The 17,506-nt window shown below is 52.9% G+C and overlaps 8 protein-coding genes across 8 annotated transcripts; 5 read left to right on the forward strand and 3 right to left on the reverse strand.

Annotated features, from left to right (window-relative positions):
- Positions 1-54: 54 nt before the first annotated feature.
- Positions 55-2,247, forward strand: LDX57_000121 (ankyrin repeat domain-containing protein; the record flags this gene model as incomplete). The annotated part of the gene is made up of 1 exon (XM_046081767.1): positions 55-2,247. The coding sequence occupies one exon, from the start codon at positions 55-57 to the stop codon at positions 2,245-2,247; it is 2,193 nt and encodes a 730-aa protein (XP_045937723.1).
- A 454-nt stretch (positions 2,248-2,701) lies between these two features.
- On the forward strand, positions 2,702-4,482 carry LDX57_000122 (MDR family MFS transporter; the record flags this gene model as incomplete). The annotated part of the gene is made up of 2 exons (XM_046081768.1): positions 2,702-2,896; positions 2,950-4,482. The coding sequence occupies 2 exons, from the start codon at positions 2,702-2,704 to the stop codon at positions 4,480-4,482; spliced, it is 1,728 nt and encodes a 575-aa protein (XP_045937724.1).
- A 915-nt stretch (positions 4,483-5,397) lies between these two features.
- Positions 5,398-7,876, forward strand: LDX57_000123 (ATP-binding protein; the record flags this gene model as incomplete). The annotated part of the gene is made up of 8 exons (XM_046081769.1): positions 5,398-5,460; positions 5,531-6,400; positions 6,470-6,704; positions 6,764-6,841; positions 6,907-7,062; positions 7,133-7,198; positions 7,262-7,459; positions 7,530-7,876. 8 exons carry the CDS (start codon positions 5,398-5,400, stop codon positions 7,874-7,876), a joined length of 2,013 nt encoding a protein of 670 aa, XP_045937725.1.
- A 419-nt stretch (positions 7,877-8,295) lies between these two features.
- LDX57_000124 (NUDIX hydrolase) lies at positions 8,296-8,955 on the forward strand (the record flags this gene model as incomplete). The annotated part of the gene is made up of 1 exon (XM_046081770.1): positions 8,296-8,955. One exon carries the CDS (start codon positions 8,296-8,298, stop codon positions 8,953-8,955), a length of 660 nt encoding a protein of 219 aa, XP_045937726.1.
- A 147-nt stretch (positions 8,956-9,102) lies between these two features.
- On the reverse strand, positions 9,103-10,607 carry LDX57_000125 (putative dipeptidase; the record flags this gene model as incomplete). Its single annotated transcript, XM_046081771.1, has 3 exons — positions 9,103-10,025; positions 10,078-10,290; positions 10,367-10,607. The coding sequence occupies 3 exons, from the start codon at positions 10,605-10,607 to the stop codon at positions 9,103-9,105; spliced, it is 1,377 nt and encodes a 458-aa protein (XP_045937727.1).
- A 383-nt stretch (positions 10,608-10,990) lies between these two features.
- On the reverse strand, positions 10,991-12,075 carry LDX57_000126 (uncharacterized protein). The gene has a single exon (XM_046081772.1). It carries the CDS (start codon positions 11,832-11,834, stop codon positions 11,352-11,354), a length of 483 nt encoding a protein of 160 aa, XP_045937728.1. The 5' UTR covers positions 11,835-12,075; the 3' UTR covers positions 10,991-11,351.
- Positions 12,076-12,304: 229 nt separating this feature from the next.
- On the forward strand, positions 12,305-15,681 carry YPO7 (flavodoxin and radical SAM domain protein). The gene is made up of 3 exons (XM_046081773.1): positions 12,305-12,575; positions 12,647-15,545; positions 15,603-15,681. The coding sequence occupies exons 1-2, from the start codon at positions 12,554-12,556 to the stop codon at positions 14,974-14,976; spliced, it is 2,352 nt and encodes a 783-aa protein (XP_045937729.1). The 5' UTR covers positions 12,305-12,553; the 3' UTR covers positions 14,977-15,545; positions 15,603-15,681.
- On the reverse strand, positions 15,342-17,044 carry LDX57_000128 (uncharacterized protein; the record flags this gene model as incomplete). The annotated part of the gene is made up of 3 exons (XM_046081774.1): positions 15,342-15,720; positions 15,787-16,767; positions 16,821-17,044. 3 exons carry the CDS (start codon positions 17,042-17,044, stop codon positions 15,342-15,344), a joined length of 1,584 nt encoding a protein of 527 aa, XP_045937730.1.
- Between the last annotated feature and the right edge of the window lie 462 nt (positions 17,045-17,506).

The raw sequence follows: 17,506 nt of genomic DNA on the forward strand, positions 1-17,506 counted from the left end.
AAAATGCGAGTGGATTTATAAACCGACACCTCCAACATCCAACCAACAATAACAATGTCCGACTGCACCACCCAAGGCGATGGCGATCTCTACGGCCTGGGCGTCCGACTCGGTCTCTACCTGCAGTGGATCGCAGGACTCCTTCTACGAAACTGCAACGGCTCCTGGGAAACTATCTCGGCCGTGCGCATCGCCAACAACATCCTGTGTTTCTCCCTGATCCTGACCCTGGTCATATACACAGCCGAAGGATCCACCCTCTCGGTCGACTATCTCATAGTCTACTATCTCACCATCGCCCTCTTCTACTCCGAATCCTACAACCTGTTAGAGAAAAGCGAATCGTCCTCAAATAGTAGCACTTCCTCGGGGTATATCCTCCGACCAGATGTGCCTCTTATCGCACAGAACCTGCTCTTCGCATTCACCAGCTTCTTCGGCGCTTGGTTCTGGCTTTCCGGCGTCCACGAAGCCTCAGAGCCCACATGTACCGCGCAAGCCGCTCTCTTCGGTGTCTTCGAACTGAATGACACGAGCTGGCGACCGTTCGCAACGACAATGGCCATCATCACGGGTTTGATATTTACCTTCTTCTTCGTGGCGCACACCATGGAGCTACTCACAGGGACCGAAAAAGGCCCCGTGGCCCGCGCATTTGGCAACGCGGGCGTGATCGTAGCCGAGGGGCTCTTCGTCGGCTCCGGAGCGCGATATAGGACGAAGAAACGGCATTCGGGACTGCGATGGCTCCTCCGGCCCCGGTTAGTGATGCCGTGGAATCGAAGAACGTACGCGGAGCGGACTTGTCTTGGGTTTTCGCTGAAGGTGGTCCATTGGGTTCTGATTAACCTGGCTGGTCCGTTGGTGGCGATCATCTCGACGGAAAAGATGCTAAGGGCGAATCAACTGGAGATGGATGGTATTACAGAATCAACGGGACAGATGATCGCGTTGATTACGGGGATTAGTAGTACTTGTGTCGCACTGATGCAGGTGATCAAGGGTGCTGGCGATGGGAAGGCCGATAGTATGGAGGATATCGTGTTGAGAGATGTGTATCACAGGACGCAAATCACCGAGAAGACCTTGACGGGGCTTGATACTCGGACTGGAGATAATTCCAACTTCCGAGATGAGTTTGGCGTCGATGAAGAGCAGTATTCACCGCGATTAACGAACACTTATGCACCCAAGCTGCCGAAATCGTTGCGGGAGACGGCGAATATCGTTCCGACACGCCAGAAAGATACTCGTCTAATCGACGCAGTAAAGCAGAACCAGGACAAGGTAGTGGAAGAATCGATCTCAGGCGGGATTGACCCCAACCTTCGCGACCAAGAAGGCCGGACAGCATTGCATTGGGCTGTGATTCAATCCCAGATATCAACAGCGCGGCTTCTTTGCGCCCACAGCGAGACCGAAGTAAACTGCAAGGACCTTCAATACGGAAGAACGCCGCTGGCATGGGCTGCTGCCGGCGGAAACACAGCCATAGCAGAGTATCTCCTCTCAAGAACCGAAACCAACGTCAATTCAGAAGATCGATACCAGCAGACACCACTGTCCGAGGCCGTCCGGCAAGGCAACACCGCGATCGCGGAGCTGCTCCTCTCGACAAAAGGCGTGAACTGGGAACCTTTGGACCGAGAGAACCGCACGCCGCTGTTCTGGGCAGCGAAGAGCGGAAACGAGGCTATGGCAGGGCTGCTGATCGAGGGAAGTGCCAACCCAAACGCCCGAGATCGCCTAGGCCACACACCACTATTCTGGGCTGCACGATCGGGACAGACAGAAATGGTGCAGTTTTTGATCGAACGGCAAGCCAGAACCGACCTGAAGGATGTCTTTGATCAGACACCACTTTTTTGGGCGGCAAAGAACGGACATCCAGCCGTTGCCCAATGTCTACTCCGACACGACGCAGCCGATCTAAATGACACGGACAAGTATAGCCGCACACCTCTCTGCTGGGCCTCGATGCATGGCCATGCAGCCGTCGTAGACGTCTTGCTGAAACAGGCGACTATTGATCACAATCCAAGAGACATGGACGGACGTACGCCGCTCATCTGGGCCGGCATTAACGGCCACGAGGCTGTCATCAAGCTTCTGCTTGACGAAACGGGCAGTGCTGATTTGGAGGCTAGAGACGAGTACGGACAGACAGCCTTGTCGATGGCTATGCAACGTGGCCACCAGGAGGCAGTGTATGCGCTTCTAAAACCTTTTAGTTATATGCATTTATGATTGTCAGCCTGCAGAGTATTTGTGAGATACTTTAGCTAGTTAGATAGACGTTGAATATCAACAGAACAAAGACCAATGCCATTTTAACTAAATACCTGAACGTCGCAGTCAGCTTAATCTGCTCAAAGCACAAGCTCTTATAGTTCTTTCCTTTAACCTCTCCTTCTACATACATACCTGTTTTCCTCGCCAGCTCGAAGTCTTTCCCTTTCCGTTTTAGTGCTCACTCCCTGCATGTACGGAATATCTCGAGCCATCACGCCATGACGGAGATAAACAAAAGTACCCACGCCCTTATTTTGACATCCTGGAACTATGGTTGCATTCACCTGAGGATATCCCCTTCCCTTTTCCTGGCCAGCTGAGTCTTAAAACCTCTGCCTCGCCGACCGTGGGTCACGCCCTCGCATCTGGTCGTTCTGCGTATACACATTTGCTTGGCTTGCTAGAGGAGATGACTGACCAGGTGGCGGACAAAATCTCAGCTGCCCAAGCTCCATCACCAACAGCAGCGACCCTGCCCTCGGATCTGATTATGACGGAGAATCCCCAAGTGGCCATCGAGCCCCTCCAGATCTCCGAGAATTTGACCCTTCCGTCCGTTCAACGCTCGAACATGCGGAATGCCGGGATAGTTCTCATGCTTTGTGTAAGTGGCCTGGTCCGTCGGTTCACCTGTTCATGAAATAACGGGACCTCCAGCTTGTGATGTTTATTTCCGCGCTCGATCAAACCATTGTGGCGACCGCGATTCCTGCCATGACAAAGGACTTGCACTCCGCAGCCGGCTACACCTGGATTGGCGCGGCGTATCTACTGTCCATGTGTGCAGTCAACCCCATGTGGGTCCGCATCAGCGACATCTGGGGTCGCAAGCTGGCCATCTTGGGCGCGATCATCGTCTTCGCCGTCGGGAGCACGATTGCGGCCGCTGCTATCGACATGCCCATGTTGATCGCTGGGCGCGGCGTGCAGGGTCTCGCGGGCGGGGGAATCATTTCCCTAGTCAATATCATCATTGCGGATCTCTTCAGCATGCGGCATCGCTCGCTGTACATCAGCGCGACCGCTCTTGTTTGGGTCCTCGCTGGCACGGCGGGGCCCGTCATTGGGGGCGCGTTGGCGCAGTATGCCTCCTGGCGCTGGTGCTTCTGGATCAACCTCCCCGTTTGTGGCCTTGCCTTAATCATCCTCGCGCTGTTCCTGGACCTGCACAACCCGCGGACCAAGCTTCGTGACGGCCTCAAGGCCGTGGACTGGTTCGGCATTGTCTCCATCCTGGCAGTCATCCTTCTCCTCCTCCTAGGACTCGACTTTGGTGGGGAGACCTTCCCCTGGAACAGTCCGACCATCATCTGCATGATCGTGTTTGGCTCGGTGTTGTTTGGCTTCTTCCTCTTTGCCGAAAAACGCCTCGCGCGGTTTCCCTTGATGGACCTGCGACTTTTCCGGGAGTGGTCCAACAACGCGGTCATTCTCGTGGCAGCGTCCCACAGCATGGCCACGAGAGGCTCCGAGTACTACCTTCCCTTGTACTTTCAAAGCGTCAAGGGGGCCTCTCCGACCAGAAGCGGCGTGCTGGTGCTGCCGATGATGGTCGCCGCGTCGCTGTGCGACGTGTCCGTCGGCGTCCTCATTCACAAAACTGGTCGCTACCGGGAGGTGATCTGGGCTGGGACCGTGCTCTTGACCCTGGGCACTGGCCTGTACGTGATGCTCGACATTGAGACCTCGCTCGCTCAGGTGATCGTCTTTGAGATCATCGGCGGGATCGGCCTGTCCCTCCTCCTCTCAACCCCAATGCTCGCCATCCAGAATAACGTCCAGCAGGCCGATGCCGCTGTCGCAACATCCACCTTGGGATTCGTGCGCAGCATCGCCACCTCTCTGTCGATCGTACTCGGTGGAGTTGTCTTTCAGGATAGCATGACGGTGCAGCATGCATCGCTCGTCGCCGCTGGCCTCAATTCAACCTACCTGGATGCCTTTTCCGGCTACGATGCCGCAGCGAACGTGGAAAGGATTGCGACCATCGACGATCCGATCCAGCGCCACGTGGTACAGAGCGCATTTGCTTGGAGTCTGCGTAATATGTTCATAATGTACACCGTCGCGGCCGGAATTGGACTCCTGGCCACTCCCTTCGTCAAGCAGCGGTTCATGAGCGCGGAGCATACGGAGACAAAGACGGGGATCGAGAACCTCACGGAGCAAAAGAAGCCATCCGAAGACTGAGGGTGATGTCGGGTACGATCGGTGTGCGATCTTAATTGTCAATGCCTCATCCAGCGTCGGAAGATTTGGACAGAGCTTGGACCTCGCCAACGTGGTGTGCGGCACATAGTTCACGTCAGGGCGAATATGGCTGGGTATGATACTGGTGCTCAAGCTACGGGGAAAGGGTTGTACTCGCAGAGCCCTTGAGAAGTATCGTCTCAAGTACTGTAGTGTGCCTTGCGATGCACGGGAATCAGGGGCTGCCCATGGAGGGATGACTTAATTAGGCATTAACGAATTGAGAAGCTCAATCTAGATATTGTTAGATCCGCATAGTCTTTCTCACTTGGCATGGTATACTAGTGGATAACTACTGTCATAATTGTAGATATGTTACGCTTCAGTAATTTGATCATGATCATATCGCGAATGGACACCTTCCAGTGAAGCCGTCTGTTCCAGTCGAGGGTTGGAGTACCACGACGGGGGATAATCGGATTTTTATCACACTTAGTAGGTGCGCTGAACTGGGCCACATCTATACCTCCCTCGTCCGGTGCTGAATTGTCATCACATCTGGTTACTAAGTTACGACTTCGATGGCGCAGTTTGCGTACGGATACTGTTGCGGTCCCGTTTGAACAGATTACGACCGCTATAAGGTAGTGTCGACTTCCACTGTTACGAATCATACGACCCCATTCGCACAAGTAAGTTAGGCTGTTGTGTGTATCCACAGATCGGCCACGCCTTATGATTGACAAGCGTAGCGCGGACACTAAAAGTAGAACACAGGAACTCAGCTTACGATACTCTCTCTCCACTCGTCTTTTCTCCTTTGTTTCAGATGGAAATTCCCCTTGCAGACCACGGGATTGATTTCTTTCAAGCGCAACCGCACAAAGCTGCTACCTTCACTCCGTGGTCACCGCCATGTCGGACTACGGGAGTTCTCTTGCTTACCACCGGAGTGCTGCCTCCTCGAGCAGCGACCTGGTACGTCTTGACTGACATTCAGTGAGCCCAAAAGCAGGAGGCAGGAGGCAGAACACTGACCCATTGACAGTCCGAGATGAACGTCGATCCAGGTTACACCCCGGATTTTGGGCGCGGAATGAGAGCGGAGGTCCAGCAGCTCTACCGACCAGACGATCGATCGGCGTGGAATGAGTCTGTGCCCAAACAGCCTGTGACTGAAGCTGAAGCCGGGTCCTTGGCCCAAGAATTCGCTGTGATTGTGCGCCGCGAACCCCATCCCATCTCCCACCAGGTCGCCCTACATTCGATTACCATTCAGAGCCCGCTGATCAAGAAAGCACTGGAACGGATATTCCAGGGACTTGAGGGTCTGAACACTCAACTGAAAGATTTGACCTTTAAGGCGCCATTTCATCCATTCTACTATCGATGGCATCGCTTCGAGAAGCTCCGCGAAGAGGAGCTGGACCCGGAACGTGGGCATCACCTCAACCTCCTGTATCACATTCTACGTGAGGAGATTGAGCCGTACATCGAAGCAATGCAGGACCTGGTCCAAAACAAGGTGATGAGCTTCGACCACCTGTGGACGATCTTCGGTCCCGGAATGGAAATCTTCACCAACGTGAATGGGCAACCCCGTATGATGGAGGTAACCGAGAGTCGATATGGGGCCAATATGGGCGGGGAGTTCTTCACACTGGAGTGTCGCTATATTGACTGCGATGGGTCCAGCTTCGGCTATGTGTCCACCTCCATCGACATTGACAAATTCGACGGTGTTAGGAGACTCGTCGATCTGATCGTTTTTCCCAGCCATCTTCATCCTGACGTGAAAGGCCTGATCGACCGACTGCATGCCCGGGGAGAGAAGTTTGAGCAGCTCAACGGCTTCCACCACTTGTCGTACTCAGGATTCTACACGGCCAGGTCGTCACGACAGATCCGCAAGCGCCATGTAAGTGCTCAGAGCAGCTGTCCCCCGCTGATTTCCGGGCGCTAATACTGGTCTCGACGCTCGGCTCAGGTCGAAAACAGTCGTATCATCGTTGATCCGCATATGTTCAGTCTGTATGGCACACCGGGCCCTGGCCTTGGGTCGATCCAAGCGGAGACGGATTTTGTCACAAGTTCAGCCCCCGAAGGCTCGCTATTTGACGTGCCAAATGTGGTATTCAGAGCGACGAGTCATGCGTATCGGGAATGTCAGAATGCCTTGGAAAAGCACACCAGGTGTAGCAGGGACAGCCCCGCCAGTGCTCGTAAGCCTACCACACATCCCACCCACGGCTCCGTGGATTAGTTCTGATTCCTACAACAGATCAAATCTTGAGCCCACGTCTGAAATTGCTTTGCAATCACGTCGTTCGCGGTTACTGCCTATCTTTCAAAACATGGGGTGAGCGCGATTGTCTGCTTTTTTTACTATCAAGTTCTCTGGTAACCCGAACATTCGTTTCTTAGCCGAGTTTGACGTGGACAACGTCGGCCCCATTCGCTGGAGCAAGGATGCCTTCTCTCGGCTTGTTCTTCCCCACGGTTACAAGGAAATCATTCGCGCCTTTGTACAGGAACAGTTGGCCCGAGATGACAAGTTTGATGATATTGTCTACGGCAAAGGTGACCATAAATACCATAATAGCCGGATGATCGGGACACCAGGAGGTGGCTAATGATAATACTACCACAGGCCTGGGCTTCATCATGTTACTCGCTGGAGAACCTGGAGTCGGAAAGACACTGACAGCGGAATCGGGTACAGTTATTCCACTGATAGCTTGAACAACCGCAGATCTTTACTGACTCAATTTCCCCCCAGTTGCCGAGGAGATGCGTCAGCCACTGTACTTGATGGGTGCAAGCGAACTCGGAGAGACCGCTTCAGAAGTAGAGGAATCGCTTGAACAAGTACTGCAGCTGACCAGTACCTGGAATGCCATCTTGCTGTTGGACGAGTGCGACATGTTCCTCGAAGCTCGTTCGACTGCGGATCTGCGTCGCAACCGACTGGTCTCTGGTAAGTTGTACTGTACCAACCCTTGTCAGAGTGTCAAGCCCACTAACTAATGGTTCAATCTCCGACCCAGTCTTCCTCAGGCAACTGGAATATTACCGAGGGGTGATGTTTCTCACCAGTAACCGCGTCAGAGATTTCGACCCTGCATTTGAGTCGCGCATTCATCTCACCATCCACTATCCATCTTTGGATCCGGCGAGTCGGCTCCACATATGGAAGACCTTCGCTCGGATGGGAGAAGTAGATGGTCGACTGAGCGAGGCGGACTTGGAGTCTCTGGCAGCCATTGAGATGAATGGCAGGCAGATCAAGAATACGGTCAAAACGGCACGTTTGTTGTCGAAGCAGGAAAATGTGCCACTGGCGAGGGAGCATATTGAGATGGTGCTGAATGTTCGGAACGGATCCCGTATCTAGGAGTTGCTATACTGAAACGCATGGATCGATCAGCAGCAGTATTAGTACTCATACCGGTATCGTATCTGCCATATTCCATAATAAAGTTACCTATAATGTTGCTAGAGTACCTTAGGTACTGGTGGGACTCGTGGGGCAGCTGTCATGTCTGAAGCCTGCATGTGGACCATGAGCACCGACTGAGTGCTTACTGAGCGGTCAGCCGTGATGTGAATGACTCACTGAGTAAGCCCTGAGCGCCCTCAGTAAAGCGGCGATGTCTATAACAGATATATATAGTCCACTACGCCGTGGGTATAGTTATACCCTCTCCCCACGTGATACATCCGCTTGTCGGCCCGTCCATACCTTCATAAACAGAGACCAGCGCAGAGACTTCATCCTTCCTTCAACAACCATCTGTTAATGATTTATTCACCATGACCTCTCAACCCCCAGTCAAACTGAACTACACATACTCCTCCCATCTGCACCAATACGCCCTTTCACTCTCGACCTTCCGCGCCTCCAACCCCCAATACACGCATTTCGTAGTCGGCGGCCTCATCTACTCATCTACATGCAACTACAACTGGAACACGCCTGCATCTCCAACAAACACCAACAATCCACTCCCCAACTCATTCCCGAAATCAAACCCAACTCCACAAACACGAGTACTCCTCCTCCAACGCTCCCAACACGACTCCCTCCCAGGCTTCTGGGAAGGCCCCGGCGGTCTCTGCGAAGTAACAGACGACTCGATCCTCGCGGGAGCAGCGCGCGAAGTCTACGAAGAGAGCGGACTCCATGTCTCCCGGTTCGTGGATCTCATTGCGGTGGATGAGTGGACGAGGGTGAAGAGTGACGAGGTGGTTCGGGCGGCGAAGTTTACGTTTCTGGTGGAGGTGGAGGAGGCGGAGACGGTGGGGTGGGAGGAGATGGTGAATCTGGAGCCGGAGGAGCATGAGGAGTTTGTTTGGGCAACGGAGGAGGAGGTTAAGTATGGGGTGGAGGGGAATGGGAGTAGGTTGAGGTTTGTGGGCGACCAGGGCAAGACGTTGCTGAGGGGCTTTGGGTTGTTTGAGGGGAGGGAGTGATGGATTAGAGGTTTAGAGGGGACGGGGTAGAAAGAATGATGCTTTGAGTTTAATTCATAGAGTGGTAACATTCGGAATGTGTACATGAAAGGAGCGATGACTCCGTGTAAATGAAGTTATCCCGGTGTTGGAATTATTTTGGGTACTTTAGGATAGAGGTGGCAGATCGTCCTCCGCTGGATGAACTCCCTTTGCCTGTAACTTCTGCGCAACTCGGTCAACCTCTTTCCACACTCGCAGCAGATTACCTCCGGCCACTTTGGCAGCATATTCGTCACTGACACCGCGTCGCAGAAGCTCGGCGATCAAGTCGGGGAACTTGGAAACATCCTCAAGACCCCGTGGCACGGTCGGGATGCCGTCGAAATCACTGCCCAGCCCAACATAATCAAAGCCGATATGGTTACCGATGTAGACAATGTGGTCCACCACGTGTTCCAGTGTCGCGTGCTCAGGATCGAAGTCAGGGAGACCGTTCGGATCCTTCGAAGCCGTGCAGGAAATGAAGTCCGGAGAAAAGTTGACCATGACAATCGAGTCCCGGGCCTTAACCAAGTCCAACACATCATCCGGAACATTCCTCGGGTGCGGACAGACAGCGTAGGCAGAGCTGTGACTAAAAATCACCGGAGCCTCACTGCCAGACCAGCCATCCTTGCCGCCCAGGACATCCCGCATCGTGTTTGCGCTGACATGGGACAGGTCAACGATCATACCCAAACGGTTCATCTCCCCAATGAGCTTCTTGCCAGCATCACTAACCCCGTTCCACAAAGGATCCGCCACTTTAATCCCACCACCCGGAAGCTCGACGAGCGCCGCGTCGGCATAGCGGTTGTGACAGTTATGGGTGAGTGTGGCGTAGGAAACGCCGCGGTCATAGAAGTGACGCAGATAGGCCAGCGAGTTTCCGACCGAGTGCAATCCTTCGATACCCATCGGCGAGATGATCTTTCCATCCCGGAAGGCCTGCAAGGCCGTAGTGCCGTTGGGTGGCTCAGAGAAGGTGTCCGGATAGGCCTGCTGAAGGCGCGACATCACGTCCACCTGCTCGATCGTCTGACGTACACCTAGTTTTAGGTTAGATACCATTAACTGACAATGCAATGGAGTCAGACTTACTCAACGCGTAATTCTCGTCCGAGAAATCGCTCCAGTTCTTGGGACACTGCACGAACACGCTCCAGAAGGTGCCGCCAACGCGGCCCTCCTGTAATCGCAGAATATCAACATGCCCCGGGAAATTTCCCTGCGTGAAAGGGACCGTGAAGTTCTCCTGATAAATATGGTTTCCGAAAGTTGCTCTGATGAAGATGGGAAGATCATCATGGCCATCTAAGCGTGACTCAGTATTTGACACGCCCCTTGAGAAGATCGACAACGAATCAACACCACTCGCTAGGTGACTTACCGATCAACGGAGTCCCCGATAAGATCTTCTCCACCCTTTCTTCGATGGACGGAGGGTCTTTCAATTTCAGGGCATTTGTCGCGCTGACGAAGAATGCCGCCAGAGAGATGCTGAGGAGGAGGGCCCAGACTTTATGTTGTAAGGACGCTTTTGGCGAGGAATGAGGTACATCGACTTCGGTTTTGCGAGAACGAGCCGAAGGAGAATATCCTCCCGGAAGGAGGTGTTCGTGCTTCTCCATTGCTCTGAAGAGATTCAATGCGATAGCCAAAGTGGAGGGTGTCACAGAGTATATAGCGGGAGTGGAAGTGGAACATGAGGAGGCTGGGAAACCGGAAGGATGAGGGATGATGTGACCTCGCGTTATCGCACCTGCCTCGAGGGCAAGAAAGGAATTGCACTACTACTTAGGAGATATGTGGAAACCCAAATATCATTTTTCAGAAAGCGAAGCAGAGAATGGTATCGGTTATGCTTGGATTTGTAGCTTGGAGAGATTATCGTAGCGTTACATCCACCAAAGTGTGCTGATTAATCAAAACCTGTTTGGAGATTCTGGTATGACATGAACAAGATCGCAAGTAATGTAGAGAATGATAATCAACTCTAATTTAGGTTTAACTAGCTAGGTCTTTGTAAAAATGAAGCATGAACTATATCTTATAGCGACCGAGCCAAATGCTGGAGTATAAGGTCACCCATTGATTATGCCATTGTGCTGCTCAGAAGCGCTTGTGCACGATAAAGACCACTATTAGATGCTGGTGCTCAAGAATAAGAAGTATTGGAAGAATTGGTCTATGGCTAGATACGTAATTGATCAGTGTGTCATAGGTGATGAGAAAGGCATGAATTCCAAGATACCATCATGTTATCCACCTGGCCAGAGTGATGGATTCACCAAATCAGAAAGGTCCACACGTGGGAACACTTCTGCTATCCTCCAGAGCAGAAGACACGCAGCCCCAAAAGTCTTCAGCTATGCTCAACTGCCCTCCTGTCGGATGAGAAGCCCCTCTGACACGAGAGTCGGGATGGCACTCTCTATCGTCCACTCGGTGCACTTCACCAAAGGCTTCCTAGGTTCTCCAGGGCCATAGAAAGTCAACGGATCTTTCATTTTGAACGGCTCCGTTCTCATGGTTCTTAAGTTGAATGCCTTCTGCTGAGGCGGAGGGGGCAGACTTCCGAGCACTTGATTCCATTGATCAGGGTGGCTAGCGGTCGGTGTGACGCCTATCTTTTGACTCGAATGAAAGTCCTCCGTGGAGGTCGGATCGTCAGTAGCTGCTGGGAAGTAATACATCCCATCCGAGGCAGTGATGTCGCCGGTCACTTGGTGAATGGTGCCGCTGCCATCTTCTCCGGTCTGGACAAAGATGGTCGTATGCTGTCGCTCGCCGGGGATGTCTGGGTCCTGAATGCCGAGGTGGAACTTGACGAGGAAGACTTGGTAATACTCGGGCATTTTGATCGAGTGAGAGGTTCAAAAATGCCTTCAGGTTGTCAAATATGGAGAATTGTCCATGGAGTCCGTCGTGAAGTGTGATGTGTCAATCAACTACAGTCATACCTTAGGTTTCTGGGCCAAGCGCTTAGAGCGCTGCATGCATGTTTGATTGGCCATTCTTTGAGCATTCAAGTGTGTAACTAGGAACAAAACTTCCTAAATTGCATAATGTTAGGCATGGCAGATGTCAAGAATGTCTTGAGATTCCGGTAGAAGCAAAAGAGGCATCGCAATGATGGGAAAATCCAAGAGAGAGTGAGACGCGATGAGTCAGCACCGTTAATCTCTTGGCGGTCTTGGCAGGTGCACCCGCAGGAACCAATCAGAGCTGAGATATTCAACTGCGAAAATTCCTGTGGTGGCTTAGTCAGCGCCATATTAATCCGCGGCTTTGGATTGCCGAAACGCTTCAACTTCGACCACTTCGTCGACGGTTTCGTTACGGTCGCTGATAGTGTTGGACTGTCTTGGATATTGGCCTCTCGGCGCATTATCATCCCTTGTCTTTTGCCACGGCAGTTGCATTTCACTAAGGTCTCCGGAACGGTGTCTGCGATGCCTCAGAGGGCTCCCCTCCATTGCCCCTCTTGAATTTCGACCGCGCTTCATACGCGCTGGAATTACTTTTCCTTCGACTGAAGAATATCAAGCGACCGGCTGAATTCCCGTTCGCAATCATGGGAGCGTCTTTGACCGAAGGTATGCCTCCCAACGATCTGTGTTAGCTAGTCCATTGGTAACCAGTAGCTAATCCATGTTATCTACTCTAGGTCTATTGACCTTCTGGCACTCCTACCGTCTCCATTTCTTCGTGGCCCTGTTCGCCATCTTCGTCCTCGCTCGAGTCTATCGCACCGTTCAACCTAAGTCGAAAACCGCCTCCGCCTCGTCAATCCCGTCGTCCCCCCGCAGCCAGTCCCCCGGAAAAGACGAGAAAGAGAAGCTCAGAGACACGAAACCCCAGACGACGGAGAAGAACGACGTCCAGGTTCCTGCGGCCAATGAGACAGCTACGAAACCCGCATCTGGCCCTAAGAGGGTGTCTGGAAAGAAACCGCTGAAGGTTGCGGGACGACGTGGAGGATCGGATCAAGGAACGCCTTTGTCCTTCATCCAGCCCATCGTGTTCTATGCCTCGTTGACTGCCACCACCGAAAGATACGCCCAGGTGTTGATGGAGGACCTACGTGCTGCTGCGCAGAAACAGGCCGATCCCGAGAATCGCGAGCGCGGTATCCTTCCGCCTAAACTGGAGGACCTGTCTTATATCGACTTCGACGACTACTTTACGACGGCTCCCAAGCCTCCCGCAAACTCTCCCGGAACTCGCTACATGTACTGCTTGCTGATTCCGACCTATAACATCGATACCGTTCTCAACACCTTCCTGGGCCACCTGGAGGAGACTCATCACGATTTCCGCATCGACACCGGCTCGTTGTCAACATTGGCTGGCTTCTCCGTCTTCGGGTTCGGTGATAAGGAAGGTTGGCCTACAGAGGAGGAAGGCTTCTGCTCTCAGGCTAAGGAGCTCGACCGATGGATGGCCAAACTCACCGGTCGGAAGCGGGCTTATCCTCTTGGATTGGGTGACGTGAAGAGCGACGCCGAGTCTGCGCTGAAAGAATGGTCCCAGGGATTGCAGGAAATCCTTTCGGATATTGTGAAGAATGGCAGTCTGGGCGAAGGTGTTCCCGGTAGTGGCGACGCCCTGGAGAGTGATGAAGAGGACGTGGACGAGTCCTCGGACGAGGGCAAGCCGAAAAGCCGGAAGAAGGCCCAGACCGTGGTTGACTTGGAAGACATTAAAATGTCTGCGGATCCCCAAGGAGGATCGGGCGCGCCTATCCCCGTTGACTTCACCACTGGCGGCAAAGAGCCCGCGCCGAATAGCCAGTCGACAGGAAAAGAAATGGTTCCCAAGACGTCGCCTACTTACGCTGCGTTGACGAAGCAGGGCTATACGATCGTTGGCTCGCACTCCGGCGTGAAGATTTGCCGTTGGACCAAGTCTGCCCTACGTGGCCGCGGTTCGTGCTACAAGTATTCTTTCTATGGTATTCGATCTCATCTGTGTATGGAGGCGACCCCGTCGCTCTCCTGCAGCAACAAGTGTATCTTCTGCTGGCGACACGGCACTAACCCCGTTGGAACTACCTGGCGCTGGAAGGTTGATTCTCCCGAGCTGATTTTCCAAGGTGTGAAAGAGGGCCACTACAAGAAGATCAAGATGATGCGTGGTGTGCCTGGTGTTCGCGCCGAGAGATTCGCGGAAGCCATGCGTATTCGTCACTGCGCCCTCAGTCTGGTCGGTGAGCCCATCTTCTACCCGCACATCAATGAGTTCTTGGAGATGTTGCACGCGGAACACATTTCCAGTTTCCTCGTGTGTAACGCCCAGCACCCCGATCAGCTGGAAAACCTGAAGCGCGTCACACAACTGTACGTGTCCATCGACGCGAGCAACCGCGAGAGTCTGCGTAAGATCGATCGCCCCTTGCACCGCGATTTCTGGGAGCGATTCCAGCGCTGCCTGGACATCTTGCGCGAAAAGCGTCACGTCCAGCGTACCGTCTTCCGTCTTACGTTGGTCAAGGGCTTCAACGTCGACGACGAAGTCATTGGATACGCCAACCTCGTCGAGAAGGCTTTGCCGTGCTTTGTTGAGATCAAGGGTGTGACGTACTGTGGCACCAGCACCAGCGCCGGTGCCGGTCTGACCATGCAAAACGTTCCCTTCTACGAAGAGATTGCTGCGTTCGTTGTCGCCCTCAACAAGGAATTGGAACGCCGTGGTCTCAAGTATGGCATTGCTGCAGAGCATGCACACAGTTGCTGCGTGTTGATCGCATCGGAGCGATTCCACGTAAATGGTAAGTGGCATTCTCGCATCGACTATGATCGCTTCTTCGAGTTGCTGGAGAAGGAGAAGGCCGACGGTACCTCCTTCACCCCTGAGGATTACATGAGAGAGACCGAGGAATGGGCCCAGTGGGGCAACGGTGGTTTCGACCCGAACGACGAGCGAGTTTATAAAAAGGGTAAAAATAAGGCTATCCAGCCTGCTGAGACCGCGCCTGCCCAGGCTCTAGACTTTTAATCTTTCATCGACCAACACATACATCAAACTTGGTTGTATGATCGACTATCATGATTTATGGAAAAGACTTTGGCACCCAAATTATGCGGTCATTAGCATTGGTGATTGGATGCGCTCGACGCTATTCTAACATCGAAGTTGGTTTTTTTAGTATGAGGTCTCGGACCAGCCCAGCCACTTTCATGCTGTGAACCCAGACCTTTCTTACGTTGTGAACATTGCTGCAATGTTTCAATCGCTATTCTGCATACGCCAAAAAGGAACGCAAAAAATGATGTATATACATAGCTTGAATTCACGATACCTTTTTTTGTTCTTTTGGATGTTTGGATGATTGAATTTCACGCGTGCCCATCTCAACCTGATCAAGCAGAATCTGTCCTCTCTTCAACCCACCCTTTAAACTTCCTCGTGGACAACCCCATCTCAAACATCCTATCAATCTCCATGGGCCTCCGATCCTTCATCTCCGGAACAAACAGCCACGTGCCTGCCAGCGCAAGGATACAAAAACCCGTATACACGAAGCCGGTTTTCGCACGCAGCGCGCCCTCGTCAGGGTTAAATATGTACGGCAGAACGAGCCCGAAGATACCGTTGGAGAGGCCATTCACTAACCATCCTAGACCCTGCGTTTTGGCTCGTAGACACAGCGCCGAGGCTTCGGCTGCCACGACGTACGAGGCGGGCCAAGTGCTGAGACCGCAGATCATAATCACTAGAATGAGTGTTACGGCGGACCACCTGCTCAAAACATCAGTTATCAGTGCTCGGCGACGCGACTGGAAGAGCGAGGACAAGAAAACGTACCAGACTGTAACTATCCCCTGAAAACAACCGAGGATGCCCATTCCCGTCCAAAGGATCGTGGAGATAAACAGGCCAAACAGAAGGAGAGGCACGCGACCGAATTTCGTCAACGTCCACATACTGACTATATTAGCGACCAGACCCAGCGCGATACCGACCTGCAGGAACAGGAGACTATTAGTTGCATCCATGCCCACAGTTTGCAAGAAATAGCTCGCTTTAGCCAACAGCGTCAAACCAAACAGCTGCGGGACGAGGTTCGCAAACAAGACGATCATCGTGCGTCGACGATTCACGCCCCGGAAACAATCAATATATCCCGTCGCATCAGCTTGGTCTCCTGCCTTTTCCCTTTCCATCTGGAGAGATAGACGAAGCTGTTCGACGCTGGCGTCCGAGTCCACGGCCGATGAATCCAACCGGCGCTGCGCTTTGCGTGCATCATCGACTCGATCTCGTCGTATAAGGTACGTTGGACTCTCCGGGAGAACCACGGCCACGAGCAACGGAATCGCCGAGAACGGCCACTGCGAGTAAATACATCTCAGGTAGCCGCTCGAGCCGGGAGCGTCGAGAGACGTAAACACAACGATGCTACCAATCAACTGACCCAGGAGCATAAAGAGCGGAAAAAAGGCCAATATGGGGCCGCGCAGGATGGGTGGCAGGACTTCGGACATGTAGGTCTGCGTTGTGCACATGATCATATTCACGGCGAAGCCCTGTACGAACTTCGCCATGAAGAAGACACCACGCCGGGCGTCGATGTCGCCGGGGAGATTCGAAACGTATGCCACTGCGACGCCGATGGCGGAGATGATACTTGCGAGGGCGAGGGCAAACCGACGGCCGGTTCGATCCTGGACAAAGCCTGCGAGGAGGGAACCGAAGATTCCGCCGATAGGGTTGCCGACGTTCCAGAGGCCGAGCCAGAGGGAGGGGATGATCAGGCTGCCGTTCAGTTTACGACCGAAGTCTCGTCTACTGGGATTAGGATGATTCCCAGATAATGGTGGAGAGAGATAGATGCATACTGAAATTCAGGCATAGACGAGACGTTGCCCACGATGACGAGATCGTATCCATACAACAGGATTCCAGACGTCAAGGCAAGACAGTACGCGGCTATTCTAGGGGACTGTTTGACCGAGGACAACAGCGACTGTTTCTGAGCGACTTCATCAGAGGAAGAAGAATGGGACGAGACACTTTCATCGTGCTCGACCGATAACTTCGTTTTATTGTCTGTGTCATTCATGATTTGCTCTATCTCAGTCGACTGGGAGAATTTCCGTTCAACGAAATCCCCTACTCTACGCTTCAAGATATGAAACCCGGAAAGCAAGCACAGAAATAACCCGTCCGGACCCAACCAGCCAAGAAAAACGATGTTATCTATGCAACGACGCAAAAACAGGACAAAGCATGCAGGTTTGTCTAACCGACCCAACCGACCAATCTGTACGACTCCGATGGATCCACATTCCAAGTCCCAAGAAAGATCGCTTCGGTGATCGTCTCCCACTCTGTCTGCTGGTTGGTAGAAACTATTCTTCGCAGGTGGGGTTCTGAAGATCATGGAAATTCCCCGCAAAATGGACCTCTTGCCGATGTGGCCATTCATGAGTGACGATTAGGCGAGACAAGTAGAACCCTAATTGTGATCGTGTCTGAGAGGAGGAAATTCATGGCGAGGGAGGTGTTGCCTCGGTTTCTAACT

The sequence above is a fragment of the Aspergillus melleus genome (assembly GCF_016097325.1).
Source record: "Aspergillus melleus strain CBS 546.65 chromosome Unknown contig1, whole genome shotgun sequence".
Lineage (NCBI taxonomy): Eukaryota > Fungi > Ascomycota > Eurotiomycetes > Eurotiales > Aspergillaceae > Aspergillus > Aspergillus melleus.

Coding starts and splice junctions, on each gene's coding strand:
- LDX57_000126 (XM_046081772.1), bottom strand. CDS start 11,834: ATGCCCGAGTATTACCAAGTCTTCCTCGTCAAGTTCCACCTCGGCATT.
- YPO7 (XM_046081773.1), top strand. CDS start 12,554: ATGGGAGCGTCTTTGACCGAAG. Junction 12,576..12,646: donor GGGAGCGTCTTTGACCGAAG/GTATGCCTCCCA, acceptor TATCTACTCTAG/GTCTATTGACCTTCTGGCAC.